The 16,066-nt window shown below is 47.5% G+C and overlaps 1 protein-coding gene across 1 annotated transcript in view; it reads right to left on the reverse strand.

The window, feature by feature from the left end:
• LOC8029641 (sodium- and chloride-dependent GABA transporter 1) overlaps positions 1–16,066 on the reverse strand; it is a 130,836-nt gene that overhangs the window by 11,628 nt on the left and 103,142 nt on the right. The window contains exons 3-7 of the mRNA XM_029993149.4: positions 10,607–10,850; positions 6,140–6,407; positions 4,889–4,992; positions 4,131–4,255; positions 3,240–3,352 (exon numbers count right to left, since the gene is read on the reverse strand). Of these exons, the coding sequence (XP_029849009.1) occupies positions 3,240–3,352; positions 4,131–4,255; positions 4,889–4,992; positions 6,140–6,407; positions 10,607–10,850 (854 nt within the window). The remainder of the gene's footprint in view (positions 1–3,239; positions 3,353–4,130; positions 4,256–4,888; positions 4,993–6,139; positions 6,408–10,606; positions 10,851–16,066) is intronic.

Below are 16,066 nucleotides of genomic sequence, written 5' to 3' on the forward strand. Positions count from 1 at the left end.
GAAGGGGGAGCTCGGAGGATGACCAGGGAAAAAATATGTCTAAAGCTAAGAACGCTTAGAGCATAACCTATGCCCGCGAAAATTCTTTCTCAGTGTCACTGTGCAGATCTTTCTTTAGAGTATCAAGCTCCCCCAGCGTCCTGATCACGGTTTGTGAAAATAAACCTTCAGTTGAGAACGAGTTCTAGTTTCTTGTACATGTCTTCCTTGTGTCCTTGACTTTTGCACGCCCTGTTGTTGTTTTCATTATGAATTAGTACCAACTGACCCAGCTCTCAGCCTTTCCCTCAGTAAATTATGGCGGTCCGTTCTCCCATGCGTTTTTGAGGAAAAGTTGAGGAAAGTTATTAGTATACAGTGAAAGGTCTTATGCAATTGCGTGCATTCCGGCCGTGTCGGAACGGCGAGGCATAGACATGGACATGACTGGTCCCAGTGAGTGATCCAGGTGGGCCCGAATCAGTGGCGATGCTTCAATATACATACAAGAAAAGCAGAAAAGCATCACCTCTTTCCACTTTAGCAGAACATAACTCGGCAAAACTCACTCGTTAGTGCACTCACTCACCTCACTTACCCTCACTGATCAGGCGTGACGTGAGGGTAAGTGAGTTCGCAAGCATAAAAAACTCGTGAGTTTGAGGTTCATTTGAAAGACGTGAGGTCGGCGAGAAGCGTGAGTTCGGTGAGGGGCGTGAGTTTATGAGGTCGGTGACTTCATGAGTTTGGCGAGGCGTGAGGTCCCTGACGGGCCATGACTTCGATGAGGGTTTGCGATGTGACGTCGAGGAAGGGCGGGCCATATGACTTCTCCGTTCATTTCCGGAGAAGTTGAGTCGACGCTCGCTTCTCAATGGCGCTGTTACCTCGTGCGGCTATGCACGGCTGGCTCGCTACGAGTGATGGGAAAGAAAGAAAAAACCCCGATGGATTTATCTATGTTCTTCAGCTCCAGCTCGCTTCGCGGAGGCTTGGCCTGGTCTTTCGCGGTTGGTCACTGCTTCGTAGCGGGGTGATGAGAGAGAGAACAGGGCTCTCCCGCTCGCCTCGGCCGTTGCCGCGACTGCGAGGCACCGTTTCGCTTCTTGAAGGAGGAAAACGGGTGTTACGTCTGTACCCCTGAAGGCAGGAGTTGCTATTTCCAGTGCGCTCGTTTTAGGCGCGTTCACTTATACTGAACCGAATAGTAAAACAGAATCCGGCCGAGAACTGTCCCGATTCGCCTGTGTACTTCTTTGTTCAAGTTGTGGCCTGGGGTTCTGTGGAAAAAGTACGCATACCCGTCCTCGTGCTCCACTACGCCCGAAGCGCCAGGCTTCTTCGCAGTTGGGCTAAAATTCTGCTACACTTATTTTGGTAGCCTATAAAAGTTGATTCGATAGTTGATTGGCATAAAACAATTGCGGACGACAAGTTTCTAGATTACATTAAAAAGATATGAAACTATCTTTTGTGTTTCGCTTAGTATTGGTGAGGACAAATCCTTGGCGTTCCTCACCTTCTAACCGACACCCCGCTAGTCGTTCAAGAGGGGGCCATCGAGAATAGTCGGAATACTAGCTGCACCTGAAAACGTTTCGCGTGCCGGGGAGAGTTTTCTTACTAGCTCCAATAGTATTCATACATTAGTGATTATTCCCATTTATTATTATTCATCAACCGGTACAGCTCACGCCGGTGCACGTCCCAGTCATTTACGAGCAACGCAAGTTTTCTTTTTAGCAACAATTAATATATTCGCACGAGTAAGTAACAAGAGAGGGGACAAGATTCAAACCTAAGAAATAAAAAAATAAAAAAAATCGATATATGTGCATGCGCGAGTGTGCATGGAAGCAACCTTTCTTGCCCGAAGAGATTAAGCGCACCAATGTTTGTATAACAAAACAAGTATTGAAGAATTGTACCCCGTTTAATTAAAATGCACGACCGCGCCCGTATTCCTCCTCAAATATTACGTGGATATCCGAATTAGGGGACCAGTAGTTGTGAAATAACCTGAATATCAAAGGTAAAAAAAAAAGTAAAAAGATTAGCCTTTCCATTTCGGTGAAGAAGGAAGAGCAGCGGAGTTGTAGCTTCTGTTCTCGGTGGTGGCTTTCCAGGCGAGCGATCTGCTCTTCTTTCGCAAGGGAATCTGAAGCGCTCGACGCAGTGGAACTTGAGGCGATAGCGGCGGCGGCTTCGCGTGGCTCTCATAATGAGCCGTGCTTATTATGCGAGCCGTGCTCATTATGCAAGCCGTGCTCATTATGCGGAGCTCCGCCGCCGCGCGCTCAGCATAATGAGCACGGCTCGCATAATGAGCACGGCTCATTATGAGGGCCACGCAAAACTGCTCAACCTCGGCCAGGGTAGCTAACGCTACAAAACATTTCTTAACTTGGTGGGACGTGACGGCTGGGGCCGGAGCGGCGGAAGACGGCACCGACCGTGGCGGGGTTTACAAAGTCACGCAACCCGCGTGCAACACGAGCGCCAGCGCCGGAACTACAGTGAGGGCGAGAACTACTTCTGAGTGAGTGAGATTGGTAAGCGAATAAGTGATTTCGAAGAAGGGCGTGAGTTTGTGAGTGAGTTCATGAGTTTGCGAGTGAGGACTTGAGGATGAGTGCGGCCGTGAGGGTGAGGATGAGTGAGCTTTTAACATTTATTTTAAACTGGCTGTGAGTGAGTGAGGTAAACAAAAAAAGGCCGACTTCTGTAGCAGGCGAGCGTAGGAGATGTGGAGAGGAGGTTGCCTCCTCTCCAGCGTTCGCTCTGCTAAAGCGAAAGGCGGTGGGAGGCAACGACTATAGCTTATATCGCAGTAAAGCACCAGCAACTCGCAATTTATTACAATTAGCTTTGTGCGAATAATCTAATAATAGTTTCGAATAATGCGCCATCTCATATTTGCTTCGAGACGAACTGCGATATTCGTACTTATCGAAGTGTTGATCGCTGTTTGTGAGCCCCATTGAGTGCGCTTCTCAACGAGCACCTGTGCGCTGCGGGGAAGCAATCCTCGGCTCCGTGGTTATTGCTTTGCTGCAGTGCACATGTGCTTGGTGAGAAGTGCACTCAACGGGGCTAGCCCGCCGCGATTATGCCGGAGCATGTTAGGCAGCGTTGCCTTGACTATGCGCGCTCATCATCCACGCTTCCATGGAGATCCATGAGACCAACGGCAGCAACTTTGAATGTGTTCCCGTCAAAGATTGCATGGTATATCTGGCAAGGCCTTGACGCCTCCTCACCTGACTGTCGAGTCCGAGCATGACGATCATGAGGAAAAAGAGCACCGCCCAGAGCGGTGAGATGGGAAGTTGGAGGACGGCCGATGGATACGCCAGGAACGCCAGACCTGGACCTGGGAAACGAGAAGGGGCGTCAACTACCGACACCTCTTGGGTAGTTTGACGCCAAAATACGTCCGTGGAAGACGTAGTTCTGAGTTCCAACACGAGAGAAAACACCGGACAAATTCTAGTATTAGCTGGTTATGGCTGCTCTTGAAATTGCTGGCCGGGAGTGCTACGAAACATATTTGCGAAGATGAAAGAATGAACTAAAAGGATGAACTAATATAAATAAGTACAAATACAATGCGTCTACTTTCATAATCATATAAAGCGGTTCAATAGTTTTAACAATCTCTTAAACACTCGGCTTCCGGGGACAGCCTTCGGACAAACTATTTCTTTATAGAAATGCGTGGCGCTTACGCTGACAATAGCAATATGATGGTACAAGAAAGACGCGGCATGTTCGCTCAGAACATTTGAAAGAAATCACTGCTCTCATTGTACGGGCCAAACTGGGAGTGACAAGTCAAACCTGCAGTAATTTAGATGTTTACAACGTTGCAGAAAGTCGCTATGCCTCCAAACATGGCGGCTTGATTCTTCACCGCAGAAATGCACTCTTTCCAGTGCAGAAGCACCGCTCCCAAGGGGGCTTAAAGGTGAACTACACATTATACGAACTAAAAAACGGAATCTCGATTCGGACACAAGCAATCTCCTGGGAGGCGTGCAAGCCGAAGCAGAAAGGCGAAGGCCCGTACGCGAATGCACCTGCTGACCTCCGAGTGGAGCACGGTGATTACCCCGCTATGAAAGCCTTCATTGCCATATAGGACGACTGACCTGAGGCGGCGACGTCGGCGATGTTCTTCCCTTGGGAGTGGGCCATGAAGCCGATGACGGAGAAGATCACGAAGCCGGCAAACATGGACGTGCCGCTGTTGATGCACGACACGATCAGGGCGTCCCTGCGTTGGTCCATAGACAGGCACGCTTTGCGTCAGCGCCACGAATAATATCCAATGAGCGCTCCCCGTGACCTGGTGGGTATTGTTCAAATCTCATTTGCCGTATCTCCTGGAGGGGTTAAAAGGACCCACGACGACCCCGAGAGTGATGGAACGCTTTATTCTGTCCTTGGCCCCCCGGAGCAGCTTATGCTGAGAGTGATTGGCCAGTGAATGTTACCCGCTAGAGCCAGTCAACTTCGCGATGACGCCTAATGACGTATTATCGTATCAAGATACAGCCACAGTGTGTTATGCACCATAAGCACAAAATGGTGGAGGGAACATATGATTTAAAGGTTGCCGGACTTCCAGCCGTGGTTGCTAGACTGCTGGCGTCTTCAAAAGTTTACCAAAACTCTTTCGGCTTATATGATTTTAACTTTTTCTTATTTGATCGACTCACCAATTAAATTCACTCAATTCAGTCTCTCTTCTATGCGATAATCCTGGGATTCAAATAAAAACGTTGTGCTCTTTTTAGAGCGAATCTAGAGAACACTTTATTTCTCCAGTTGCATCAATATCTATGAAGGGTTGAGGAAGGGGGGGGGGGGGGGGGGAGATTTTTCTATCTGGCGTTTTCTTACTTACTTGTAGACGTTGTTGTGGTACTTGTTGTAGCTGCCCAGGGCTATGAGGGAGCCCAGGCCCAAGCCATACGAGAAAAATATTTGTGTGGCGGCGTCAATCCACACCTGAGCAGAACAAAAATGAAAGAACTCAAACACACACACAAAAATTAACACGCACACACACACACAAAAAAAAAACGAAGCTAGTATTGATTTTTAATTTTTAAAACTAAAAGTGTTAATGGAGCTCTACTCGTTTAAGATGTGTAGCCTTGGCCAAAGTGACGTCACAATTACAGCACAGAAAAACAGTGTAATGCCTAAATTTTCATATCACTGGCAAAACAAATTTTGTTAAATATCTTACACACAATTAAGATGGGGAAGCTTCCACTGTCCAACTTGGCCTTGAAAAGACGCTTCAGTCAAAAAAGATTTTTTTTTCAGAAACATAATTAGTAAATCAGCTCTAATGCTTCTGCATGAACAGGCAGATGAACTTGCCACTAACGGTTTTCTTCACCGCCTCTTTGAAAACGCCGTATACAGCGTGTATACGCCGTTACAAGCTTCTCAGTAAAAAAAAAATTAATAAATAAAATTAAAGCTAGTTTTGTCTATAAAAATAACGAGAAGTATTTTTTCCCCCAAAATCACTTAAAAATTGTTTTGGGATATTGTGGCGTTTATTACGGCTGAAAAAAATCTGTGAAATGGGAGGAAGATACAATTTGCTTACCTATTCGTCGCCACAGTGACACAAAATATTATTTGAGTGTACATGAAAAGTACACGGAAAACATAGTTCAGGATTTTTCGTGATTTATTTAGGCGAGCCACTCTTTCCGCAATTTTAGTTCAAGCTTCCACCACCTTCGGGCATTTCTGTAGAAATTCCTAGCGCGATACGTTACGCACCCGATTAATGGAGAGCCTCCAAGTGGGATCTACAGAGTCAGTGTACACCCTGTAGTTACGAGTCACGACCACGATAGGCGAAGACGGCTCTATGTTGAACGTAAGTTCGTCTGCTTCTTTTGCAAGAATTGTAGTGACGTCAGAACGCCAACCTCTGATTGGCTCTGATTGAAACATAGTGGATAGACCTCAAGGCAGCTTGTTTTGAGGTCTACCCACTATCCTTGCCATTTGAGCCAATCACAGCTCAGCTTTCTGGCATCACCAGAACCCCTGCCAAAAGATGCAGACGAACTAGCGCTCCGCATCGCACGATGGCCGTTCGTGAACTTCTGTAGTACGGATGGCGTACCACGGAGTCCGAGAGGCGCTTCATGTCCGGCAGGACGTAGAACTTGATGCCTTCGAAGGCGCCCGGCAGCGTGAGTCCCCGGATGAGGAGGACGAAGAGCAGCACGTAAGGGAAGAGGGCCGTGAAGTAGACCACCTTGCCCGTCCACTTGACCCCTTTCCAGATGCAGAAGTAGCAGAGAACCCAGGCGATGAACAGCGTGATGGCCAGCGGTAACCGCAGGTCGCCCGGCTCGTTCAGCCCGCCCGTGATCTGGAGGACGTTGCCCCTGACCAGACACGCACACGTTACTGAACTAAAATGACTGAGTAGTGTTACTCGTTACTCGCTCAAAAAGTAACTGACTACGTTACTCATTACTGCCATTCAAAAGGAACGCGTTCCGTCAGCTTGAACGTAACGCGTTGATTTCTCGTTATTCCGATTGTGTCGTTTTTTATGAGGCAGTATCCGTTTCCAATATTTGTCGCCGTTAATAATTCGTCGCTTTTTAACACGTTCATGAAGAAATAACTGAGGGCTATGTTGATATACTTTGTGCACTTCTTTTTTTTGTGGTCTATCTAGCGCTTTCTCGTCGAGTGAACAACAGGCGTGAGAACTAGGTTGGGACTTGTGTTGGTGAGCGTTCCCTTCTAGGAGTAACTAAGCAGCGTTGCCCGTTACCTCGTCAACAAAGTAAGGAAACTAGGTTACTCGTTCATTCTCCTAAAAGGTAACTAGGTCATCCGTTACTTCGGTACCGAAAAACAAAGTAACTAGGTCTAAGCAACACGTTGCTGGTAAGCCTACAAGACCTGTCCCTGAGGTTGGAAGGAGTGCAGACACGTTCGAGAAGCGCTCCAGAGAGCAGAGCCACACTCCTGATACATCAAACAAAAGCAAATCTGCATCTGAGTCGTGTTTCTTCCTTGTATGACGGTACTGTAACATTGTTCGCACAACAAACTTGTTGGAAACATACAAAAATTGAAGCAACTATGTGGTTCAAACATGCACGAGGCGTGCCCGCACATAATTGTGTCGAGGGTAGAAAGTTGGGCAAGTTGGGGATTCATAATGATTAAAAAACGCTGTGTCTGTGTTTACTTCTGTGTCCGTCGTCTTGTTGCGCTTTTGAATCATTATAATTATGTCATCAAGTCTGCATCGAAACACCATGTCTTTTGTATGATGCACGAGCACTGCCGTATGTAATCCAGCGAATGAAGTGGCACCGGACAACGTGGTATTTTCCAACGCCGCGTGCATTTCGCACCGTGCAAGAACACCTACCATTGAGTTCGAGACTCGAAGCACTTACTTATTAGTTGAACGGCCTTTGAATATTTCCCATAACGCCACACCGCACACATGTCCCAGCCCTATATGTCCAGTATAAAGTTTACGGTGATAGTCTATACATATTCACGACAATTTTCAGAGGACGAGGAACGTATAGGTTTAAATTTCAGGTGACGGACACGTTATGGGCTGCCTGCCATAATCATAATGACGCACTACAGCACTTGGTTTTGAAGGGCACGGGGCTTCGCCCTGCCCTTCGCCCTGCCCTTCCTGGTCGGGGCCCTAAGTTTTGCTAGCGACGATGGAAGGACGGAAGAGAAAAGGTTTCCAGTCACAAAGAGACGATTACAATATTGGTGGAAATTATCTAGGCAAAATTTAGTGATGCTCAACTGACAGGCACAGCTGGGGACAGGCGGGACGGGGGAAATTGGGACTCCCTCCCGCGTGGCTCCGGCCCAAAATCTCAACCATGCCTTCCAGTGGGTCCGGTGCTGGGGTAACGCCGACAAGGTTTGACCAGAGGAAACTTGGCGACTCCCTCTACGGGTGAAAGAGGCGGGGGGTGATATTTTTAGATTCTTTGCCCAACCCCCGAAGGTCATCCTGGTGATATCCCACACTGCCTGGTGATAGTTAGGGGGAGAAAATTGGCTTAGAAGAGTGGGAGGAATCATGGTTGTCTTTTTAGACTTGAGCCAGGTGGCGCAAGCTACCGCCCGTTACAAAGGGTATAGCCATTAACATCCATCCATCCATCCAGAGCCCAAGGAAGTTACAACACAGCATGGACTAGAGACTTATTAGTGCTAAGGTAAAAGGAATATATTTAGTGGGGAACTTTCTCCGCTGAATTTAGCTATTTGACCACGACGACGATCACACACCACCTCATCGTGGCGTGGGATCATTATGGCGTGGGACGATCGTCACACTGATGACTTCACGTGAACACCTTGACGTCAGCATCGCGATATCGCCATCCAGGCTAAATGCCAGGGCGCGAAATCGCTACGGAGGCTTGACGTCACGGAGCTGCGGTGGCGCTGCGATCGCGCCGGAGCCGGGTGGTGTGGGCAGAAGGGCGCGCGTTTCGCATGGGCGTCGTAGCATTTCAGCATTCCGCAAAGCTGTGCAGCCGTTAATTACACTGAAAGGTACAGCAAAGGTACCGGAGTGAGTTTCCACAAGTTCCCGGCGGACTCTGAAAGGCGCAGAAGTTGACTAATATCTGTGGATCGAAAAGAATGGTCGCCTCGCGAGGACGATCCGTTTGTGCGGCAAGCACTTTCTTGAAGAGTGGCTTCCATTTCAATCTCCGTCACGAGGCTTGCTTTTGTGCAGTGAAACTGTCGTCTGATCGAGACCGCCCAGATTTTGTTCCCACGGTGTTCGCGCACAAAGCACAGGCCAGGCGCTCGTCGGTGGCTCGCTACGCCCGTGCTACCAAGCGGGAGGAGATCGGCGGCAAAACGGACAAGGCGTTACCGCTTGTCGTTAACGCTTTGTCCGTTTTGGAAAGGCTAAGATTGGCAAAACGAAGGCGCGTAAATATGAAAGAAAATAAATGTTTTGAAAAGCTTTGTAATAAAAAAAAGTGTGTATATTGGGGCATTTGGTTCGGAAGGATTGGCGGCGAATTTGGAAGTTTCGTCGATTGTCAAAAGTCGCAAAACTTATAGCATCATGCTTTACCTACAGTTCTTTTCATTTTACGTGAATTTCTCAGACTGGTTAGAATATTTTCATTGATTTTAGATTATTTTTATATTATAGCTTGGTAATTAAAAATGTTGCTATTGGCACCAGTGATGACAATTTGCGAACTTTCAATTGCCATAGTTATTCGCTCGGTTGAAATTAGGTCATCAGCAACAAATTATTTTGGCGCTTGAAGAACTATGTACTAAAATGCCTTAATTGTATAGTTATTAATACAAATGGCGGTAATGTACGCCCTCAATGAACGCCACAATCACTAAAGTACGCCATTTAACCGGTATAGTCTTTACACAACGGTTTCATTTTGTTTCCTTTTTAGCGTATGAAAACCTACTGCCTTCGTTATCAAGATAGACATAAACACTGGATGTAATACAAAGTCCTCTCCGTCACGCGTGGCCTTCAAAACACACATATACTTTTGTCGTCTGACACGGGTTTCGTTTTTGTGTTTTTGCAGTGAAAACGGCGCTTTTTAAAATAAATACTTTTTGTGAACATATTCTAAACTCATCATATTATTTATTTTGTAAAACTTAGATTTATTCTGTTCTTCTTCTGCTGTGAAAAATTGCAAAAGCCCCAAAACCCATTAAAAGGCGCGCGGTTCAATACTTAACATGACAACATACCTGAGTAAAAACAGCACTGAGGACACACGAATAAATATCACCGCTAATTTTGTCAACAAATACAATAGTGTATGTTACATCTAAGGTGTATGAAATACCATGTCTTTAAGGGGACACTGAACTCTTCAAAATGTTTCGAAGTGCCTGGATCAGACACGTATGTCGCAAAATAAAGTTTCCGCAGACAATTTCTTCAGTTCAAATAATTACGCTGTGACACGCATGCTTAGTTAGGATAGAAACCTAAAATAACGCCTATATCGAGAAATTATATCCAAATTAGATGTTAGTTTCGGTTTCGTTCCTGATTTAAAACGTACCTTCTGGCATAAATATTACGCTAAACGCCGCTTCGGATTTCAGGATAAAAGTGTGACCTGCGCGCATAACACCCTATTGGCGACGTAAGCGATCGAAAGCGTCGCTGTGATCGACCTTCCACGATTGGCCGAAAGCTGACTATGACTTTAGCAAAGGGTTTCTTATCAACGAAAATAAGAGTAATGCAAGAACTTCAATTTGGACGGTGTTGGCAGTTTTGGGTTCAGAGCACAATGATTTAAAGCTTCCACCATGCTCATTACAAGCACCAACGAACTTGTTGTTCGCACGATAATGACGTCACGAGAGGTAACCATAGGAGGGCGGCGCCACCAAAAACATCTCGTCGCCAATAGCTTCCTCGAGAATTGTTTCCGTCGCTCACTAAAGCCAGCACACTATACAGGCACTCATCTCCGACCTAACGTTGCTCCGACCCTCACTCTAGCCGCCATGTTGGAAAGAGTGGCGCCACCTATGGGCTGTTGGAGTCGCGAATACTCACTCCCAGTATTCCTTGACGGGACTGCGCTGCATCAGCGGGTCGGGGCAGTGGTGCTGCAGTGTCGGGGTGCAGTTGTACGACTCGTATTCGGACTTGCAGTTGGGCGAGTTCCACCAGTTGTCGCAGGTGCGCCAGGGCACGTCCGAGGACAGGGCCGAGTAGATGTAGTACAGCGACCAGGCCAGCACCACGATGTAGTACGAGTTGAGCCAGAAGGACATCACCGCAGCCGCGTAGCCCACACCTGCGCCACAAGAAGTCCGTTCCATCATTCCTCGGGTTAGACGTCCACAGGAGTGCGCGCCTCACGGTGCCAAGCAGACACGGCACTCATTACAAGTAATCAAATTACTTTTAATACATTACTCTTTTTAGTAATTTTGTAACGATTCGAATACATTGATTAGGAAGTGAACATAAGAATAATTTGATTTATTTTGGAAATACTAAAATTACTTGTAACAGTCACTATCCCCTCCCCCATTCTTCGGCTTTTAGTAGCTCCCATTGTTCGTACAAGTTTCCTACCAAAGAATCTACGAACCAATTAGCAAAATTGATGGAGTAAGAAGCAGTTAGTAATTCAGTTATCCTAGTTCAATATTGAACAATACGAAAGACCCGTCTTCAAACGGGTAGAAAAATTTGTCGTTTTGAAAATATGAAGTAATCAGAAAAGTAGTGGTTGTTTCAAGTAGCGGTTGATTACTTCTCTTCTAAAGTAATCGAGTAATCTAATTGAGTACTTTTTAAGCGAGATTAATTGTAATTTTAATCGATTACTTTTGTTTTTAGTAACGTGTACGAGACTGGTGCAAGTCTAGTGCTGTCCCACAACAGTTACCCATTCAAGGAGCATTATGCAAGAATATACTACATAGCTTGCACCGACGTCAAATCAGCGGCCGTTGTGAGTATAGTAGCCTTAATACACAACGGGCACCTTCCGAAGCATACGTTTCGAACCACCATTTTGTTTCTTCTCGGTATAAACCAACGTCACTAAGATAACCTCAGTTGTGGAACTCTCACGGAGTGGGGTATCCCCCTTCCTCACACCCCTGAGTCCGCCTCCCGTCGTTTGAAGCGTCACCTAGATTTTCGTTTCAAGACTGTATGTTCTATTAGTACGGCAAAACGAAATCAAGACGCTGTGCTTTGAAACATACCTATTTCATAGAGTGCGCAGCAGCTGCCATAGAAGCCGTCCCCCAGAAACGGTAGCGGGTCGAATGACGAGAGGCGAGCCGAGGGGGGAGAGGGTGAGTACCGCTCGTGCAAGCCGGACAGCTCCGTAACTGAGCCAATCTAGTAACGTCGGCACGAACGAGTGGGAATGACCAAAAGCATGATGCAATGACGTCACGTTCCAGCCATGTATGCACCTACACCAACGTTACTGGATTACCTCAGTTGTGGAACTCCCTCGGAAAGGGGTACCCCCCCCCCCCCCCCCCACTCACTTCAAACCTCCTCCCTTCGTTTGAAGCGCCATCTGGATTTTCGTTTCAAAACGGTGTGTTCCACAGAGTACGGTGGAACACCATCAAAATGCTGTGCTTGGAAACGCACACTTTTCATCGAATACACTGCATTTACCATAACAGCCGTCCGGCGCGTTGAACGATGGGAGTCGAGTCGTGGTGAGTGAGGGGGTTCTGCTAGGGGGTGCAAGCAGCGTCATTGAGCAGTTCCGTGACTGAGCTGACGTCGTTGACCAACAGGCAACGTTATTAGGTGCCAACACGCGGCCCTGACGTCATGCCGCGGCGGTGGCGCTGCTATTGGCAGGGCGCGATCGCAGAATAAAATCTGGATCCTGCGCAGGCGCAGTGCCCACACCTCATGTGGAAACTGTGCGTTGGCCTCGTGTGGGCTTATTTGGAAATAGCGCGTTCATGTGCGTACCAACCGGGAGGTCAAGGGGGGCGCTTGCACCCCAGTTTTCAGTGTGTGTGTGGGGGGGGAGGGGGGGGGGGGGGCAAGCCATGTGTTTTGCCCCCCTGAAACGGGTGTATCTCAAAACATCCCATTCGCATTTGAACCCTGCACATTTCCACCCATTCTCATTTGGTCCTTCTCGTTAGAACCTACTCATAAGATCCGGATCGTGTTTTTCGCAACTGGGCCCATTCTCATTTTGCCCGTTATCTGAAAACGTCCCATTCGCATTTTGACCGTGCGCATTTCCTCCCATTCTCATTTGGTCCGCCTTGTTTGAACCTTCTCATAAGATCCAAATTGTATTTTTCGCAACTGGACCCATTCTCATTTCGCCCGTTCGCGCTACGACCGAATGACACTAGTTCGGCATGCTTCTAACGTCGTTATGCCTTCGCGGCTTTGTTGATGAGCCTTACCTTGCTTGGGCTCCCAACATACCATCAGATATATGTTATGTGTAGAGGTACACACTGAGAACCGTACAATGACGCCTGCTTCCCTTCTTCTAAGCAAACGAAAACAAAAAAACAAAAAAAACAATGAGCATTTAATTTGGAAACTTTGTTTGAACAGAAATAGCAGCAGTGGTTCTCGACCACTAATGTTTCGCGGACCCCTTGTAGAAATTATAATGATTTAATAAACGGATATAACTAATTGCTAGTGTGAAGTATATAGACTTATCTCATTGACATACACACGAGAGTACTCACCCGAAAATTGAAACGCTTTTTCTCAACGTGAAGACAACTAATATTGCCGTGCGTGACGTACTGATGAGACAGGGCTTCGCGGACCCCTAGGATGCCTTCGCAGACCCCCATTTGAAAACCTCTGCATATAGAAGTGGTGGCATTGCCCCAAATCGAGAGACCTCAAACAACGTGACATTTCGGAATATGATCTGGCTGTGATAAATAGTTGGTCTGTTTTATTGGCAGCTAATAGTTTTTCACGACGACCTCGACGCACTGCTAAAATCCTTAGCAGCTAGAGAGAGTATGCCGGTAGTGTGGCACACGCAGACACACGCACGAAATATATCAATGCATTTATTAATATTACCCTACAACACGATTTTGGTATGGAACGAGTCAGGTGCGACGGGTCAAAGCGAGATATTTTTTGAGAATGGATGTTTTGAAGAGGGCCACGTGGGAAGGGCGAAACGAGAACAGGCCCAGATGAGGAGGGTTGGAATGCGAAAAACGAAACGGGAAAGGGCCAGATGCGACAGGTCCAAGAAAGAATATATTTTTTGAGAATGGTTGTTTTGAGAAGGGCCAAGTGAGAAGGACGAAACGGGAAAGGACCAAATGCGACAGGTCCAACAGAGAAGGTCTTTTTGAGAATGGTTGTTTTGAGAAGGCCCAAGGGAGATGGCCGAAACGAGAAGGGGCTCAAATGATCACCAACCTTCTGAAACAGCCGCCACTCGGCAGGGCAAACACTGGCCGGCGGCGCCCAAGGAATACCAAGGGGCAGGGGCACCGCCCCCCGGCCCTAAGGGGGGGGGGGGGGGTGGTTTGCCCCCCCCTCCCCGCCCCACACACACACAAACTTAAAAACAAGTTGGTACGCCACAGAGCGCGTTGGCCTATAGACCCTTTCAGGCAACATTTCATGGGCGCCGCCATCTTGGCGTCACGTGACCCTGCCGCCATAGCCGCCCTTGAGTTTCTCGCCGTTCCTCCGCATTGTGTGCTGCACCGGCCACCACCGGAGCTTTGTTTTCGCGTTCTTTTACGTTCCGCGTTAAAATCGTGTGTTTTCTTTAGGTCTTTTCGATATTTCGGGCTTTCATTTAATCATTTGATATCTATATTTCGAAATAGCTCTTGTATTTTCTTATTTATGAAATGGAATCGGACAGCGAATGGATCGACGATACAAGATTATGACTTCGGAGACCATGCAAGTTCATCCAATTCTAACGTTTTTTCTCGCTAATAAAGGGCAGTCGACACCGTTGCGACATATGCAAATTTCAACTGACGCAGTAAGGCTATCCAGTCATGCTTCTCGCTGCATGTGCGCGCTTGTTTCCGTAAAGCCGACCCGCCATGTAAGCGATTTAGCGTGCGACGAGACGAGCGACGGCAACAACGACGAGAGTCAGCGACGAAGATTTCTCACTGTCGCCTGTTGCATCGCTCGGTTTTTTGGGTTTCTAGAAAACGTCGCTCACCGTCTTGGTCGCTTGCTCCCGTCGCCTCCATGCGGTTTGCCTCGTCGCGCGACTGCCCGAGCGACAGCGAAGCGGGTCACCGTCGCTTGCTTCGTTGCTCGTCAAATCGCTTGCATGCGGTTTATACTTAATATCGAGACCCCAATGGTTCAATGCTGTGTGCATGGAAATTAATTGAGTATAAACCGCATGTAAGCGATTTGGCAAGCGACCAGATAAGCGACGGCGACCCGGCCGCTTCGCTATCGCTCAGTCAGTCGTGCGACGAGGCAAACCGCATGGAAGCGACGGAGCAAGCGACCAAGACGGTGAGCGAGGTTTTCTAGACACCCCAAAAAACCGAGCAATGCGACGAACGACAGTATTTGTAAATAAAACAGAAACAAAAAAAAAATAACAAGTCTCAGTGGCTCGTCTCGTCGCACGCTAAATCGCTGACATGCGGGTCGGCTTTACGGAAACGAGCGCGCACATGCAGCGAGAAGCACGTCTGCGATAGCCTTACTGCGTCAGTTGCAATTTACATATGTCGCAATAGTGTTGACTGCCCTTTATTAGTGACAAAAACGTAAGAATGGGATGAACTTACATGGTCATTGAAGCCTCGTAATCTTGTATCGTCGACCCATCCGCTGTCCGATTCCATTCCATAAATAAGAAAATACAAGAGCTATTTCGAAATATAAATATCAAATGATTAAATGAAAGTCCTAAATATCGAAAAAAAACCTAAAGAAAATACAAGATTTCAACGGGGAACGTGAATGAACACGAAAACGAAGCTCTGGTAGTGGCCTGTGCAGCACACAACGCGGAGCAACGGCGAGAAACTGAAGGGCGGCTATACACGTTTGCAAGTCCGGCTTCAGGGCGCTGCCATCTTGCCTGTCTGGGGTGCGCTTGGACCAGTCATAATCCGATTACGAAGCCTTGCTAAGGCGTCGTAATCGGATTATGGCCGCTCCCGAGAGCGCACCCCACTGAGGAAGATGGCGGCGCCCTGAGACCGGACTTGCAAACGTGGGCGCGCCGACTGGTGGCAGTTCGAGTAACTCACTCGCTGAAAGCGTCTATAGCGGTGGGTAGTGCAACGACACCATGTAGATACAAGGTCTTTGCACTCTTCTGTTCACTTTCCACGGAGAATTTGCGTTGTGGGTACGCTTAGACTGCCGGAATTTATTCAGCCTCAACACGCGTCTGGTGTCTCCGCTGTATATATAGTATTGGAACTCTGCTCACTACGGTATCACTCGTGGCCTGGGGCCTTCAACAAGCATCATGCAGTAGAGGTTACACGATTGCATGAGGCTCATCCAAGTCGAAAT

The sequence above is a fragment of the Ixodes scapularis genome, unplaced genomic scaffold (genome assembly GCF_016920785.2).
Source record: "Ixodes scapularis isolate PalLabHiFi unplaced genomic scaffold, ASM1692078v2 PGA_scaffold8__174_contigs__length_109621045, whole genome shotgun sequence".
Lineage (NCBI taxonomy): Eukaryota > Metazoa > Arthropoda > Arachnida > Ixodida > Ixodidae > Ixodes > Ixodes scapularis.